The following is a 16516-nucleotide window of genomic DNA, read 5'->3' as shown; positions in this document are numbered from 1 at the left end:
CACTGCTAGGTCTCTGACTAGATATGCTGTAGCTCGAATGGCCAATCGTGTCGTGCTGTTCACCGTTTTGCTTTGCGAAATGTAGAACAGGGCTTGGGACAGGTGTTCTGGCGTTATCGGGTCTCTGTGTACAGTGTACAGCTGGTCTAGGAATTTTCTTGCTGAGTCTGTGTCTTTTATTTCTGCATCTGGGTCATTGATGATGTCTTCGATGGGTAGTCCACTGCTTCTGGTGGTCTTGCCGTGCAGAGTGGATCCTGACACGCGAGGTGCTGCCTGGGGTCCTGGCATGGCGTGGGAGTTAGACCTCAGGGTTGTTCGCCCTGTTGAGGTCGTGGGCGGCGGGTGTGAGAGCGTCTTCCGGCTCCTGCATGACTGGGAGAGTGCGTGCAGGGGTGGGCTTTGGCGTTCTAGAATGACGTTTCTGTACGTCGCTGTTGGCAGCGACGGGCTCTGCTTCTGTGGCTAGCACAACGGGGTCGAGGAATTTTTCGGGGTCCTAGTCGGGGTGCCACGCGGAGCGGAGTCAAGAAGCGTTCGAGTCGGACATGTTATAGTTTCACAGCTAGAGTGTCTGTCAGACGTGTCTGCGTAGCAGGGAAATTCATGCATGTACCTGAGATACGGTATGATGAGTCGATGCCTTTCATCGCTCGCTTTACATGTTCCCTTTATACGTAGGACAAGGTGCACACGTGCTCTGATTTTGTGGTATGGCAAATACGAGAGAGATAATGTCAGCATTCTTCCTTGTCCTTCCGGTTCCCGCACTTGTTTGCGCATACAAAAACAAAAGGAAGGATTAACGCGATAGGTATTTGCGGCACCAGGAGTGCGGTTTATCGATGCCTATGAATGAAATTCGACGGGCACTTGACGACCTCGTGTTAGGCATAATGCACATCGAAGCTGGCAGCTGCATGTCCCCTAGAATTATATCTGGCACGGATTCGATCGACATGAAATTGCCAACTATGATGTGGGCGCACCTAGGCCGTAGAGGGAAGTCTCCAACTACCTTTTTGCCTGAAGCATTTAGGTTTTGTGACCCTTATTTCTCTTCGAGGCAGGGCCGAGAGGTTTATCGATGGGCGAAAGCTGGAAAGTTCGAGCAAGTCGATAAACTTGGGTATACGGTGGTTGTATGGGTGCCACCCCCTCAACTACACATGTGAGGCGGAAATCTGTGGCGTGAATTCTGCCGTTGAAGGACAATGGAAGATGTGCAGGCACGCGTGACGAAAGAAACGGGGGAGGTGGAAGAGGAGCCGTCCCTGATCCTGATGAGAGGAGATTAGGATGAACTTACCAGTCACACGCGGTGAAAGAGGTCTAGAAAAATCGTTACGGGATGGCGGACAAATACACCAGCGTGAAAACACAGCATCTACAAGGGGTCGCCAGGAGACAGATAAAGGTCACTTATCAACCAAAAGATTCAGTGAGCCAATGCGAGTACCCATCGCATGGTGTCGTCGTTTTCAGCAACTGCACTTCACCAGACGACCTGGAGAAATCGCAGTGCCAGAAATGTTTCGTCAACACCTGCAGGGTGGGTCGTCCAGAGAATTTGGAATGCAAGATGGCATTCTTGCGGTTTCAAGCCTTGGAGATACTGTTCAACAGTCAGCTGAAGAACCCCAGAAAATTTACCCGGCATATCCACCTTCGTCGATCTATTGAAGATGTCTCTGTTATGGTTAATAATGATTGGAGGGTGGAGGCTTGTATCGTTGCGATCAATATAACCAATTGTCCTGGCATGCTTGGGTCCCAAGTACATCATGTGAGTGTGCTTTCTGTATTGGGACCCCCCTCTGTGCATTACTTAATAACACATACATTTTTGCAGCCCAATAAACTGACTGATCAACAATGTCTAGAACATGGCGAAGTCATGGAGATGCTCCAGGCGATAATGTAGGTGCAATGCTTGTTCAAGTTGGTAGTGCTGGTACTTATATTACCTGATTATGTAGACATAACTTCTCAGTTTTAGTTGGATGGGTAAGTCTCCTATTAATTCCTTTTCACATCTGGTCAGTTTGTGGCTCATGAATGTCTCCTAGACAGAGTTGTATAAGCCAGGGCATTCAAGTGGGGTAGTGACCTGTGGGGCTGCCATTAAATTCTTTTTGGGCATATTTGGTGGCAGTGACTTCAATGATTTTGTGGGCCTTTACTTCCTGTTCATATTGACCTCCTGAGGTTCTGGCCTTGTTCTATCCACTCAGACAGCACCCATAACTGTGTACAAAGCGAAGGCTGATATATTGATGGTTGAGGACCGCCACAGATGTGCAGTAGGAGAAAATTATGAAGTAGCAGATCCATTCTGACAACCCACTGTAGTAGTCATCGGAATGTCCAAGGAGGACCAACCACCCACAATGACAGCCCAGCTTTGCAAAACACCATGGCCCACATGGTTTAGCATGGTTGCTTTAGGTGTATGTTTAGCCTCACAGGACTAATTGGATGATGCAGAGTCTTTGCATTTCCTTCCTCATGCAGCTGGGATGATGTGCTCTGATGACTGTGGGATGTGGGTGTACTGTCACTAGTATGGCCTCCATGCCTAAATGGCATGATCTTTGCATGCATGGTTGGTCCTGACAGAATGCAGAGGATGGAGAGGGTCTCCCACCCATGTGTAGATGGACACTGTAAAAAGTAAAATCACTAAAAATAAATGTTGGAACAGCTGAAGATCAGTATCTGTCATTGAATTTCAGCATCATAATGTGATGCTGAAGTGCCCATCTGGTCTAGTAAAAAATAGTGTCTTCATCACTGAAAAAAAAATGTCATAAGTACTGAATAACAGTGCCTTGTAGTTGTTTTTCCATGTCATGACACTGTAATAAGTTGATGCAAGTGCTCATTTTCCACTTCACTAGCACAGATTTTCATGCTTACTTACACATGTCCCACTTGCCATGGAAATAACCAGGCAAATCACAAAATTGCAATTTCAAATGCTACCTGAGGTTACAGAGACACCTACAGCACAGTCATATAACAGGGTATTCCATGAAAGTGTCAGTAATCTGTCACAAGTCCAGCAGGAGCTAACAAGACTGAGCAACACAGTAGTGATAGAAATGAAAACAGTCTGGCAAAAGTGATTGAAATTTGAGGAGGAGCAACTGGCAGTGCAATGATAGCCAAATGAGAGTGGTTGAGCAGCAGCAATTGAAAATGTGTGAGGGAGGAGGATTTAGATGTGGACCTAATGTTTTGATCATGCACTTTGGGGTGCACATCGAGCCTGTGTCTGAATTATGTCAGGATGGACCTTGTTAGCAAGCCAACCAAGAGGTAAGAGAGTGGGTTTACCACCACTGCAGTGTCCCCAGCCTGAGGATCCTGTTCAACTGCCTCAGGGCCTTCTTACTTCACCAGCCATGAGGCTTCTTCCCCAGTACTTGAGAATGACTCATAGTTGTGGTTATGCAAGCACCACTAGTGCTTGCAGTGACCTGGATGGTTGAAATGTGGTGTGTAGTAATTCTGTAGTCAGATTGCTATGTTTCAATGGACCTGAATGGTTTCTTGCTGACCCAAAACACTAGATGTGCAAGGGGCTCCCTCCTTTGGTGGATGAAGCACAAGATGTGGTTTTGGGCAAGCATTTGACTGATCCTATTGCTGTCAGCTCTATGAGATCAAAGTAAAAAATGCATGCCACTTGTGCCCAGAACATCAGTTGTTTTTGCATACTGAAGTGCAACCAGTGCCTTTGCAGCATCATGGATTGTTTGGCCCTCAAGGTTTCTCTGATTAAGAGCAAATGTTATTGCATGTTTGATCTGATCGAGCTCATTGTCATCATCATGCTTGGGATTGATCAGTTTGCCAACATTGTTACTTTCTACCATGATATTATGTGTGGGCATGGTCAACAAAAGGCTGAAGTCTTGAGTGACAAACTGACAGATGACATGGGGAATTACAAAGTAGGTTAGGTACTGCAAAAGTGAGAGAGGCTGAAAAGCATCAGTGGACATCATTGGTGGAAATAGCTGGAGTAGTGTGTGCATAACAATTGCAGTGCCTTTCAAACTGTAGCTGTGATGTCATCAGTTTTAAATGTTCTCAAGGAACATAATGCAGACTACTTACTACCTGCAGCATGAGTTTTCCCATATTGCTGAAGACATTGGAGGGACATGCATTCAAGAAAACTGTGCTAATGTGTAATGATTCACTTCAAGGTCAGCTTCAAAACAGGTGCAGAGCCAGAGGTTCTCATGTGCTTCCACATCAAACAAGAGTTTCTCGAGTTCATCATACATTTCCAAAATGCGAGAGGGAATATCTTTGAACTTGATTTTCATGGCTGGCCAACCTTTTGCCTCTGCATCCTTGAGGGCTTTGAGCTGATGGTGCTCTCATTTCACTAAAATACAGATATCCATCCCCAAATGAATATTGGTCTTCCTTTCCTTGATGAGGCCAATGTAGGTGGACAAGGCAGTCTTGAGCTGGTTGGAAATACTGTCAGGGATCGCATCTTTGCAGTCCATTCCAGGACACATCTTTGGCAGCTGGTGACTTGTGATGGGACAGTCATCAGTGGCAGTGAGGTTGTGATAATCAGTGTCATCCTTGTCCTCATCCTCACTTGGAGGCAATCTCACATTCATGATCTTGATAGAGTGTCCTACAGTGGTCTGTAATGCTGGTGTCAGTACAGGTGTGTCATTAGCCCACATAGAATACCTTTGAATTTGAGGGTGCCTTGGTTGCTCGAGCATTCTGCTTTGGTGAGTATGACTGAACATCAGGTAACACTTCCTACACTGTCATTGAGCTTGCTATACTCATTTGCCTTGGGGCCAGGCTTGGCCATTACTGCCTTTTGCTTTTCAGCAATGTCAGCTCACTCCCACAACTGTTTCTGCAGATGAAGTTTGCTATCATCTAGTGAGATGAGAGAATGAGAGTTAGTGACATATGAGGTCTGATCTGTGAAGCTCACCCAATAGTCACCCAGAGGGCTTGGACATCTTGCTATGCTTAGTGTGTTCCAGTGAGGCTGGTGTGATGGATCTTCTCTTGACTGGTGCCAGATTATCATCTTCATCACTTTCACCACCATGCTCATCTTCTGATTCTTCTTTGCACTTTTTTTTTCAAGAATGAGTTGGATGTTCATTATGATCTGTTACAATGGTCTGTAGATGATTAGTACATAACAAATAATCTATGCTACTCACCTGATGATCCACATGTGCCAGACTTGGATATCTTGCCACATACTTCTGAGGCTGGTAGGTTTGTAGACTTTCTCTTGACTGGCACCATGTCATTGTCTTCATTGTCATCATTGCTGTTGTGCCCATCTTCTGATGGGTCTTCACCAATGTTGTCATCACTTGCTTCACTCAGGCTATCTGTTTCTGAGTGCAGACAATCAAAGTCAATGATGGACGCTGTCACACACCAAAGGTGTTTGGTGAGGTGGACATGGATACAGCTGATGAATGGAGATGAAGACCATAGCCCTCATGCAAAGAAGGACAGCCAGAAATGTTGGCAGTCATCCCTTGCACAAGAACAAGTCATCAGTGCCAAAGAAAAAGAAAGAGAGTGAGTTAAGCACTGGTTAAAATTCTTAAGCACCCATGTATGGCATTCCAGTTTTCAACATATCTCTGCCATTTCTGCAGATACTGAGACCATTCCCACACTCGCTTGTAGTGCTCAGCCATGCGATCTTACCTTCCAAAATTGGAAAGGATTTGTGCACTCCACATGTTTCTACAGCACTCCCTCCAAAAGATGCTCATTTTGCTAATTCTCCTGATATGGCCACCTCTACATCAATCATTTCACTTGTCCCCTTTGCTAGGGACCATGGCTACATATATCTACCAGGAATTCCTACCAGCTTCCATCCTGAAGCATCCTGGTACATCCCACCCTCATCTGCCCCCTCTCAGCCCATCCAGCTTGGACAGCATGTTCTTTTCATCAGTATGACCTCTAGGAGGACATTCTTTGGTTGCTTCAGGTCTGTCATTCACTTGGAAAGGTCTTATGTGGTCATTTCAGTCTCTCCAGTCCAAGAAGCATATGGATCCTTCCTCCCTGCTCCCTACAATGTCTTTATACCAGTCTTGTCTGTCATTCTTCCAAGATTGTGACAGCTACAGTATAATCTACTGTTCTCCACTCTCCCTGATTGCATCCATGATGAGTATGATGCACATCTTGCCTCCTTGTTGCAAGATACAGCAGAAGACACTCCCCTTTCATCCTCTCTTCCAACAGAGCCTCATTCATGAAGTTTTTATTTGCTTCACTGAGAGGATGGTTTTGGGGGGAAGGTTGTGATCCCCCATGCTCCTGTCACCCCACAGACCCCCAAAGCTTGACCCCTGTTGACATCTGACTCACCCTGTCCACTTTTGGATGTACTATATTGGCATCAGATCAGTGCTGCCTCTCTGTCATCCCACCTTGGCCTAGAAGCGATCTCTTCAAGATGTGACATGCACAGCCTCCCCCTAATGTGATTCCAGTGTGCTTTCCCAGTTCCTGACATTACTTGACTCATACTTTGATGTTCTGACTGTCTTTGACTCACCTGTTGCCAATACTTACCAATCTTTTGACTTTGCTTACTGATTCTTCACTTTTTGGCTTGCTAATCCTTACCAATGCTTACCAATGCTTTCCAAGATGATTACCCATCACTTAAATGCCTTACTTATCAGTTACCAATCACTTACCAAGTGTTTGCACCTTGCTTTCCAAGGGCAACACCTCTGTACTGTATATAAATCACTGTACTTAGATAGCAAAAAAAGAAGACATCAGAGAGCCCCTCTTGCTTGCATTTTATCATCACTCAGTAATTCATTCAGCAGCTTTGATAGTTGAGACTTTATTAAGGGTCTAACTATTGTCTACTTCACTTATCCTTGTCAATCATCAATATACTTTGCTCCAAGCCCTCCCTGAGCTCAGTGCAGCTTAGGACATCAAATTAAGTCATCATCCATCCTTCTGTAGGCTGACAGCAGTCTACCCTATCACATTCTCTCACATTCCTGCTCCTTCATCAGGAGCACCCCCAACCCTCAGCACTTGTCTTTGAGTGTCGTAGCTTGCAAAAACCCACCCAAATCAAAGGTTCTACCATCTAGGTACCACATAGGCACACCACCACTTGCTCTTTTTGTCTTTTGTGTTGGTTTTGGTTGGTTTTCACCACTGAACCACACTTTGACTCACAATGCATCCTCATTAGCATCCCAAATATCTGATTCTTTGTCACCACAAATCTCTTCTGCTTTTCATTTCCCAATCCTGTGCTGTGTTTCATATGGTTGCAATGGGTCCTGGTGAATCAAATAAAATCATTTATTGCATCACACACCTTGAGGTTTGATGTAGCTTTCTTCTCTAATTGCAAACTATTGCACAGATATTGCACCAATAGATCTTGCACTGGCCACATGTTCTTGTATTTCTGGAATATCTTGTATTCTAATTGCGCCTACATAGAGATTATAATGCATATATGCATATATATGACAATGATGTACCTGAAAAATAACTTTCTTGATGAGTAGCTTGTTTTTTTGCTGCATTATCATTTGACTCATATCAAGTTTCTGGTTTGTGAGTTTGCAAATACCATGCTACTTTTATCAGCAAGATCAGTATCACATATGAAAAAAAATACAACCTTTAGGTGATTAAAGAATTCCTTCTTCTTTGAGAGGCCCATTGCTTTGACAATGCTGTAGCCCTTTCCATCACTTCATCCTGGGTGGCCCTTTGGTCAAGGAATCAAATCCTGACTACTACCATTTATCAAGGAGTCCTGTTCTCTATTAGTCTTCTGTTTGTGACAGTCCAAGTAATCAGTGTGCTGGTTTCCTATGTACAAAGATAAATGCAATCAATCATTCAGATGGTGCACAGCACAAGATCTGACTTATGAGTATACAAGTCCAATTGTTCTTGTAGTGAAGCAATTGCTTGACTGATGGTTGATAGCTGTAGTGCTTGCTTCGCATTATATGGTTTGGGTGGTTTGACCATCGTGAATTAACAACCATTAGGGGTGGAAAGGGAAGATGTGAAACAGCTCGTGAGGTAGGTCACATGATAGTCATGTGCTCAGACAACATGAAAATTCTGTGAAGTCTCTAAGTCTCTAAACTGCACATACAACTTCTGTGGTGCTGTCATGATGCAGCACAAGTGCAGGGTGAAGACTCATCCTGGTCAAAACTATTGCAAACAGTGTCATTGTCTCCCAACATGCAGAAAAATTCTTAGCCTCAAGCAGCAGTGCTGGCATCACAGGGACCTAGCAAACAATGGTCTTGTGGGGCAGATATGAGCACCAGAGAGCATTCCATCAGACGTGGATGCAGAGCATGATGCTGTTATGCTTCCATCAGGGGTCTTTCCTTTTTCGACTTCTCGCGGTCACGTGCATCACATGCCTTGTCGCATCCCTAATAACAGTTGCCATCCTAGGAGTTCGGATGCTCCAGGGAACGTTCGGATCTCCCACTGTCAAGGTATTTCCAATACCTGTCAAGACCTCATTGCCACTGTGATCTGGTATCCCACCACCCTCTCTGATGGACGACTTGTTCACTTCCTGTTCCGTTGACTCGTCTCTGATTCGTTTATATTGCTCATATGTTGTACTATAGATCTGGTGTCTGGCTCCTCGCTGCGCATTGATTGCGCAGCTGGTATAGCCTTCGTTTCCTTGTCTACCTCCATCTTTGACACCGTATGACTCGATTCTATTTCATTGATGAACTCATTGACTACTGCAGATACGCATCGTGATGTGTCACTCACAACTGGTACAGTACTCGTACTTAGGGGTATATAATCCTACATACTCTGTCCTGTATCTGCAGTTTTTCGATAGCTTGCAACTGAGCTTCATCCCTTCACTTTATTCTGGTTTGCTCTCTGCATGAACAACCTTAGGGACTCACCAGCAGACAGAATCTTTATCATGATAACTCAGCCATAGGGGTTATGACAAGTTTGGCCCGTAGTCTCCCACCTCGCGCGCTGTGAGTCAAAGTGTGGTTCAGTGGTGAAAACCAACCAAAACCAACACAAATGACAATGAAAGCGAGTGGTGGTGTGCCTATGCAGTACCTAGATGGTAGAACCTGTTCTTTGGGAGGTTTTTTGTGAGCTACAACACTCAAAGATGAGTGCTGAGGGTTGGGGGTGCTCCTGATGAAGAGGGAGCAAGAATGTGATAGAAAGCGATAGGGTAGACTGCTGTCAGCCTACAGAAGGATGGATGGTGACTTAATTTGATGTCCTAAGCTGTACTGAGCTCAGGGAGGGCTTGGAGTGAAGTATATGGAGGATAGATGATGATAAGCGAAGTAGATGATAGCTAGACCCTTAATAAAGTCTCAACTATTGAAGCTGATGAATGATTTACTGAGAGATGATAAATTGCGAGCAAGAGGGGCTCTCTGATGTCTTCTTTTTTTGCTACCTAAGTACAGTGACTTATATACAGTACAGGGGCGTTGCCTATGGAAAACAAGGTGCAAACACTTGGTAAGTGATTGGTAACTGATGAGTAAGGAATGTAAGCGATGGGTAATTGTCTTGGAAAGCATTGGTAAGCATTGGTAAGGATAAGTAAGCCAAAAAGCGAAGAATCAGTAAGCAAAGTCAAAAGATTGGTAAGTATTGGCAATAGGTGAGTCAAAGACAGTCAGAATGTCAAAGTATGAGTCAAGCAATGTCAGGAACTGGGAAAGCGCACTGGAATCGCATTAGGGGGAGGCTGTGCATGTCACATCTTGAAGAGATCGCTTCTAGGCCAAGGTGGGATGACAGAGAGGCAGCGCTGATCTGATGGCAATATAGTACATCCAAAAGCAGACAGGGTGAGTCAGATGTCAACAGGGGTCAAGCTTTGGGGGTCTGTGGGGTGACAGGAGCATAGGGGATTGCAACTTTCCCCCCCAAACCATCCTCTCAGTGAAGCAAATAAAAACTTCATGAATGAGGCTCTGTTGGAAGAGAGGATGAAGGGGGAGCATCTTCTGCTGTATCTTGCAACAAGGAGGCAAGATGTGCATCATACTCGTCATGGATGTGATCAGGGAGAGTGGAGAACAGCAGATTATACTGTAGCTGTCGCAATTTTGGAAGAATGACAGACGAGACTGGTATAAAGACATTGCAGGGAGCAGGGAGGAAGGATCCATATGCTTCTTGGACTGGAGAGACTGAAATGACCACATAAGACCTTTCCAAGTGAATGACAGACCTGAGGCAACCAAAGAACGTCCTCCTGGAGGTCATACTGACAAAAAGAACACGCTGTCCAAGCTGGATGGGCTGAGAGGGGGCAGATGAGGGTGGGATGTACCAGGACGCTTCAGGATGGAAGCTGGTAGGAACTCCTGGTAGATATATGTAGCCATGGTCCCTAGCAAAGGGGACAAGTGAAATGACTGATGTGGAGGCAGCCATATCAGAAGAATTAGTGAAATGAGCATCTTTTGGAGGGAGTGCTGTAGAAACATGTGGAGTGTGCAAATCCTTTCCAATCTTGGAAGGTAGGATCGTGTGGCTGAGCACTACAAGCGAGTGTGGGAATGGTTTCGGTGTCTGCAGAACTGGTGGAGATACGTCGAAAACTGGAATGCCATACATGGGCACTTAAGAACTTTATTGGCACTTAACTTGCCTCCTCCTTTTTCTTTGGCATTGACAACCTGTTCTTGTGCGAGGGATGACTGCTGACATTGCTGGCTGTCCTTCTTCACATGAGGGCTATGGTCTTCACCTCCATTCATCAGCTACATCCATGTCCACCTCACCAAACACCTTTGGTGTGTGACATCCACCGGCAAGAAGAAATGCAATCGTCCCCGATTGCGACCAATGCAGGGAACCCAGGGAAGACAGAAAAATCCGAAGGAAATGAAGAAAAGAATGAGAGAGGATAAAGGTAAGAATTCAAAAGAGAAAGGAGAAATCATGAATAGTCATCTGAGTCATAGTCATTTTCATTATTGTGTTCTTGGTTTTCCTCATCTTTGTCTTCATCATCATTTTCATCATCATCATTGCCATTACCTCCCCCTTCTTCCTGGCTATCTTTTTCCATAACTTCTGGTAAGGGAGTGTGTCGGGAATAATAGGGAATGAGTCAAAATGCCATGACTCCCTGAGCTGAAATGGTGCCATCAAGTTCTTTACTGACATAGGAACCTCCCTTGGTGTGCCAAACAACTTCATAGGGACCAAGGTAGTGTGGCTTTGATTTACAATCCAGTTCCTTTTCCACTTGAGTGTTGCGAACCAATACCAAGTCTCCTGGTTCATAAGCAGACTTCACCAATCGTAATGCATACCTCCTCTCAAACTGACCCTTGGAGCGCAAACAAGATCTCTGCAGAGTGGTGAAAGCGGCATTGATGTCTTCCTCTCTCTTCTCCAACTGACAAACATGAAGTGCAAGGAGCTCCTGAGAAGTCATTCCAGACCGGAATCCTTCAACGAGATATGTAGACTCAAAGAGATCAAAGGGCAAGATGGGATCAAGACCATGGAGCAGGAAGTAAGGGCTGAACCCAGTGGAGCGATGAGTAGTAACCCTGTCTGTGAAGAAAGCATGATGAACCTTGGAAGGCCAGAGCGAAAGGTCTCCCTCGCAAGCCTTGATGATAGCTTCTCTGATAACAAAGTGTCCACACTCTACAACTCCATTCGCTTTTGAATTATATGGGGAGATGCGAATCTGCGGAATGGAATAGTGCCTCATGAGTTTCTCAAAGGCACCCTTGACCTCACTGCCATTATCAGTGACAACCTGCGCAATAACACCATAAACGACAGAAAACCGCTTCCCAGAAGAACTTAGCGAGACTGTCTGCATTAGCATGTCGAAGAGCATGACCTTCTGCAGCGAGGGAAAGATCATCTTGAGCTGCAACAAGATAGCGATATCCACGAGCTTTGGGCATGAGCATGACATTGACATAAACCTTCATGAACATTCTAGGGGAAGTGGTGATGGTGATGGGGACCTCTGCCTTACGAGTGCTTCGGATCTGGCATTCATGGCAGGAACGGACATGGTGGGCAACATCTTGATAGAGCTGAGGCCAATAAAAGTGCTATCTGATGGTCTGAAAGACTCCAAAGACTCCATGATGACCAAGTTTTTCATGAGCATGACCAAGGACCTGAGCACGGAGACCTGGGTCAAAGATGACCTTAGCTGGAGGATGGGGGCCTCGACATTTAAAGAGCTGGTCTCCACGAAGGAAGAACTGGAGGGACCTGCAAATGAAACGCTTGCGGGCAGTGTTGGAAGGGAACGGTGGCAGTTCTGTTGTTTGAAGGAAGTGGAGGATTCTATGTAAAAGGACATCCTGGGACATATCATTGGAAAGGAAGGACAGGAGGGTCATGACATTGTATGGAAGGGGATGGGCTTCTGTGAAAAGAATACTCTCCAACCACTCATCAGCTTCCTCTGCATCAGCCTCACCTTCCTCATAGTCTTCCTCAGTGGGCTGTCGTCTAGAAAGTGCATCTGGGGCTCGATGTTGAATAGCAGGGACATGAACAAGCTTAAAGTCAAAGAGTAGGATACCCTCAATCCAGCAATTGATGGTCGCATTGGGCTGAAGATCTGGATCATTGAGCACCATAGAGATATAGACGATAGTGACGAAGTGCTCTGAAAAGACCATAGAGTTTGAGCTTAGGCTGGCTGTAGTGAGATTCACATTCGTTGATGGGGAGTGATTGATAGCAAGCAGGACGTTTGCGACCTTCATCATCATACTGAGACAGAATGAATCCAATGGTGACATTACCAGTATCAACAGAAAGAACGACTGGCAGGTCAGATGAGTAGTCAACAGGGCAAAGGGCAGGAGTGGATGAGACAGCAAGCTTCAAGGCATCAAATGCATCCTGCTGGGCCTGTCCCCAGACGAATGGAGCATTCCTGTGATAGAGATCAACAAGTGGGCGAGCCAACTGCAAATAGTTCGCAATCCAGATGCAAACGGTACCACAGAGACCTAGGAAAGAGCGGACATCCTTGGGAGTGGTGAGTGTTGGCCAGTTGATGACCTTCTGCACCTTATTGTCATCAGGAGAGCGACCATGAGGATGGCATGCTTGGCCAAGAATGACAACACGAGGCTGGCAGATCTGAGATTTTGTGCCAGAGAACATTCCACCAGCATGAGCGAACCGATGCATTACCCTATGCATGTCTACAGCATGTTCCCAAATGAAGCGACGGATGCCGGGATTCTCAGGTAACGTTTCAGCATTGCCATTGGCATCTTCATAACAGGTTGCAGGACCCTTGATGGGCAGGTCATCGATGAAAACGTTTGCAACATGAGGGATCTCATCTTGTAAGATGAATGCTGTACAATTCTGAAATTCTGATGGTGAGTTGGTGTAGCCTTGAGGCATGGCAGTATGGCGCAGTAAGCCAAGAGGTGTCATGAAGGATGTCAGATCTCAGCTATTGGGGTGGAGTTGGCGTGCGTCAAAACCCGAAAATAGATCAAAGATGGTGTAGCATTGTCGGCTGGCAAATGGCTCCACAAAGTCATCTAATATCAGCGGAACACCAGTGTCCCGAATGGTAACCTTATTCAGAGGCTGTAGATCATGGACGATGCAGATCTTTCCATTCTTCTTCATAACACAAAACCACTTGGAGCGATAGGATGACTGGGCCGGTTGGTAGAGTCTGGCAGCGAGCTTCTCCCAAAGAAGCTGTATGACACGTTCTCTTATGCCAGGGGGAATTGGAATGTTACGGAACTCCCATGGTTCGTGTGGTAGGACAGGGATGATGTAAGGTGAAAAGTAGTCAGAGTGGAAGTTTCCTCTCTCAGACTCACCGAATGCCAAGGCATGTTCATTTAGCTTCATCACGTGTGAAAAAAGTTTTTCCTCTTCTGGCCAGAGAAAGCCATTGGCATTAACCTTCATGGAAGCCAGGCACTCCTGAGTAAGCTTCCTTGTGGGATCAAAGGTCAGAGGGTGACGAGTAAGTGGTGTGAGTGATGCGAGGGGGTCTTCTGGAAATCGACAATGGACTCGAGTGTCTTCTGGATAGACTCCTGGCACTGGTTTGACTTTATGGTCGACACGCTTGTATGCTCCATAAACCAACTGGCCTGTTTTGCAGTCTAAGACATCTGTATCTGTTACAAGTTTTCGCCTAAAGTGTAGTAAATCAAGAAAATCAGATAAGGAATAGAAAAAGTGCAGCTGTTTTTTGGTTTTCTGAACAGAAGGCAGATCTGGTGTTTTTGAAAGATTAGATAACGAAGAAGAGGAAGAATCAAGAAAAAAAGAGCTTTGAAACTTTGAAACTGAGGGAAGCATAGTAAGTGGTGTTACAGGAGTATAAAAGCGAGGAGATCTTTGTGAATTTAGGAGTTTAACAACTTCTCAGTCAAAGTGAGCAGTCAAAGAGTCAGTAATACTATAAGTACAAGAAGAAACGCACAAATCAATCACAAAAAATCTGAAGAAATAAATCATGGGTGGTAGGAGTAAGTGGATGAATACATTTGTTGGGATCACATGGTATCTCTGGTTCTTCTGAGCCACAAACATCCTGGATGGTGATATACTCCTGGCCTGAAGTCGAACCTGGAGAGCTGGAGGCAGGAAAGTGATCTGGATATGAGATTGCTTTGAAGGGAGGAGGGTGTCCAGAAGCTGCGATGAAACCAATGGCTTTAGCAAGCATATGGAGGCCAGACTCCTGCAATGCATTCACATCTACCTCATCTTCATCACCTGCTACAACTGAAACTCCTGGAGTGTATGACTCATCTGACAAAGTCAAATGAGAGGAAGAATGGTCCAATCTGGTCTTGTTGTCATCGCCTGACTGACCCTCTACAGCATCCTGTAAGTGAGCAACCCATCCAGTAAAAGTACGATGCATGACAACATTGTTGTAAGGCACAGGCATCGCAATTGGCACCTCATTGATGACAGCATCAGGTACAGTGGAAAGAACTGCAGGGGGCAATGGAGTGGGCAGGAATGGGCTGGGCAGACAGAAGTGAGAGTTGGCACCAGTATTAAACATGTCTGAGGCGAGAGGAGAAAGTGTGGTGGGTATATCTGGGGATGGCTGGACTTCCTGACTGTTTTCTTGAACATTAGACACAACTGACTCACAGTATGAAGTATCAAAGATGGACAGCAAAGCCTCAGAGTCTGGAGTCGCAGTATCTTCAGAAAACAGGAGGGAAGTGTGATGGGAAGCTTCATTGGGCTCTTCCTGCGAGACAATGACAGGTTCTGGTGACGAAGGAGAGGGAGTTTGAGGTGGAGCAGTCATGCCATTCATTAATACAGGTGAAGCAGGTGGATCCAAGTCAGATGGCAGTTCCTGAGGTGGTGTTTCGCTGTGCTGAGTTGGAGATGGCTCTGGAACGAAATGGGGATAGAACTGGACATATGCAGACCCTTCAACCTCATGATAATGGTCAACAGGGGCAGGAACCTGTCAGATTAAGCGCGTTTGGAGCATTAGGAAGTCCTGGAAGTAGCTGCCTGATTCATTGGTACCCCTTTCTCCAGCAAGAGCATGGTTTGAGTCAAGATAAAGGGGTGATAAATTGGGAGTGTGACGGGAGAGACTGGTGAGCAGGGCAACAAGTGACTGGTGCTCTTCAAACCTGATCCTCTGGTGAATCCTGGCAATGACATGGTTATGCTCCAATCCACTTGTCTCAGTGGACTCCAACTCTTGCAGAAGTCGATGCACAAACTCTGAAGGAAAGGGGCTCGAAGGAGGTGGAAAGGTATGAACTGGGATGGGCTGGAAGGCAGGCAATGCTGAAGTGACATCAAACCCATCTGCAACTGACTCAGGGTACAGCAGGGTGGAATGAAGCGACTGAGGGGGTGACCACGAAGTTGATGGGGGTGGAGCAAAGACTATAGGGGAAACTCGATGAGGAGTACCAGCTGATACATCCATCATGCCTTCATCAACACTTTCCTGAGCTTGGGCAGGCTCTAGAGTCGCCATAAGTGTATCTGCAACAGTTCCAAGCTGACCTTCAGTAACACACATCTCCAGGGGTCGCTCTGAATCGGCTCCAAAGACAACAAAGGTCCCAGACTCTCTCTACAATGCTAACAGAGTTTCCAAGGGCCCAAGGACAACCTAGGAGGAGATCAAAGCCAGCATTGGTGTCTGGGGCAACAAAAAGATTGGTCCAAGTCTTGGCAGCACCACAGAAGAGGGGGACATCTTGTACCAGGCCTTTCAGTGTCGAAATACCCCCCTTTGCATCTTGCATATTGACAGTTTGTGACATATCAATGGGCATGTGAATGACAGACTGAGCTATACCTGATCTGACAACATTCAGGGTTGATCCAGAGTCAATGACACCTGTCACCCATCGACCATTACAGGAGAGATTGATGGTGATCAAGGGGCTAGATGTCAATGCAAGATAAGAAGCCA

General features: G+C 45.8%; 2 protein-coding genes across 2 annotated transcripts; one reads left to right on the top strand and one right to left on the bottom strand.

Annotated features, from left to right (window-relative positions):
- Window positions 1-845: 845 nt before the first annotated feature.
- Window positions 846-2339, top strand: F5J12DRAFT_787577 (uncharacterized protein; the record flags this gene model as incomplete). Its single annotated transcript, XM_051743667.1, has 6 exons — window positions 846-1171; window positions 1372-1786; window positions 1853-1920; window positions 1980-2007; window positions 2070-2171; window positions 2235-2339. The coding sequence occupies 6 exons, from the start codon at window positions 846-848 to the stop codon at window positions 2337-2339; spliced, it is 1044 nt and encodes a 347-aa protein (XP_051594209.1).
- A 1329-nt stretch (window positions 2340-3668) lies between these two features.
- On the bottom strand, window positions 3669-5161 carry F5J12DRAFT_787576 (uncharacterized protein; the record flags this gene model as incomplete). The annotated part of the gene is made up of 6 exons (XM_051743666.1): window positions 3669-3971; window positions 4126-4192; window positions 4297-4375; window positions 4412-4676; window positions 4890-4919; window positions 4985-5161. The coding sequence occupies 6 exons, from the start codon at window positions 5159-5161 to the stop codon at window positions 3669-3671; spliced, it is 921 nt and encodes a 306-aa protein (XP_051594208.1).
- Window positions 5162-16516: the final 11355 nt, after the last annotated feature.

Source organism: Pisolithus orientalis (assembly GCF_024613125.1).
Source record: "Pisolithus orientalis strain OTSU chromosome Unknown F5J12scaffold_126, whole genome shotgun sequence".
NCBI lineage: Eukaryota > Fungi > Basidiomycota > Agaricomycetes > Boletales > Pisolithaceae > Pisolithus > Pisolithus orientalis.
The sequence above is the reverse complement of the archived record's forward strand: the minus strand, read 5'-3'. Positions and strand labels throughout refer to the sequence as shown.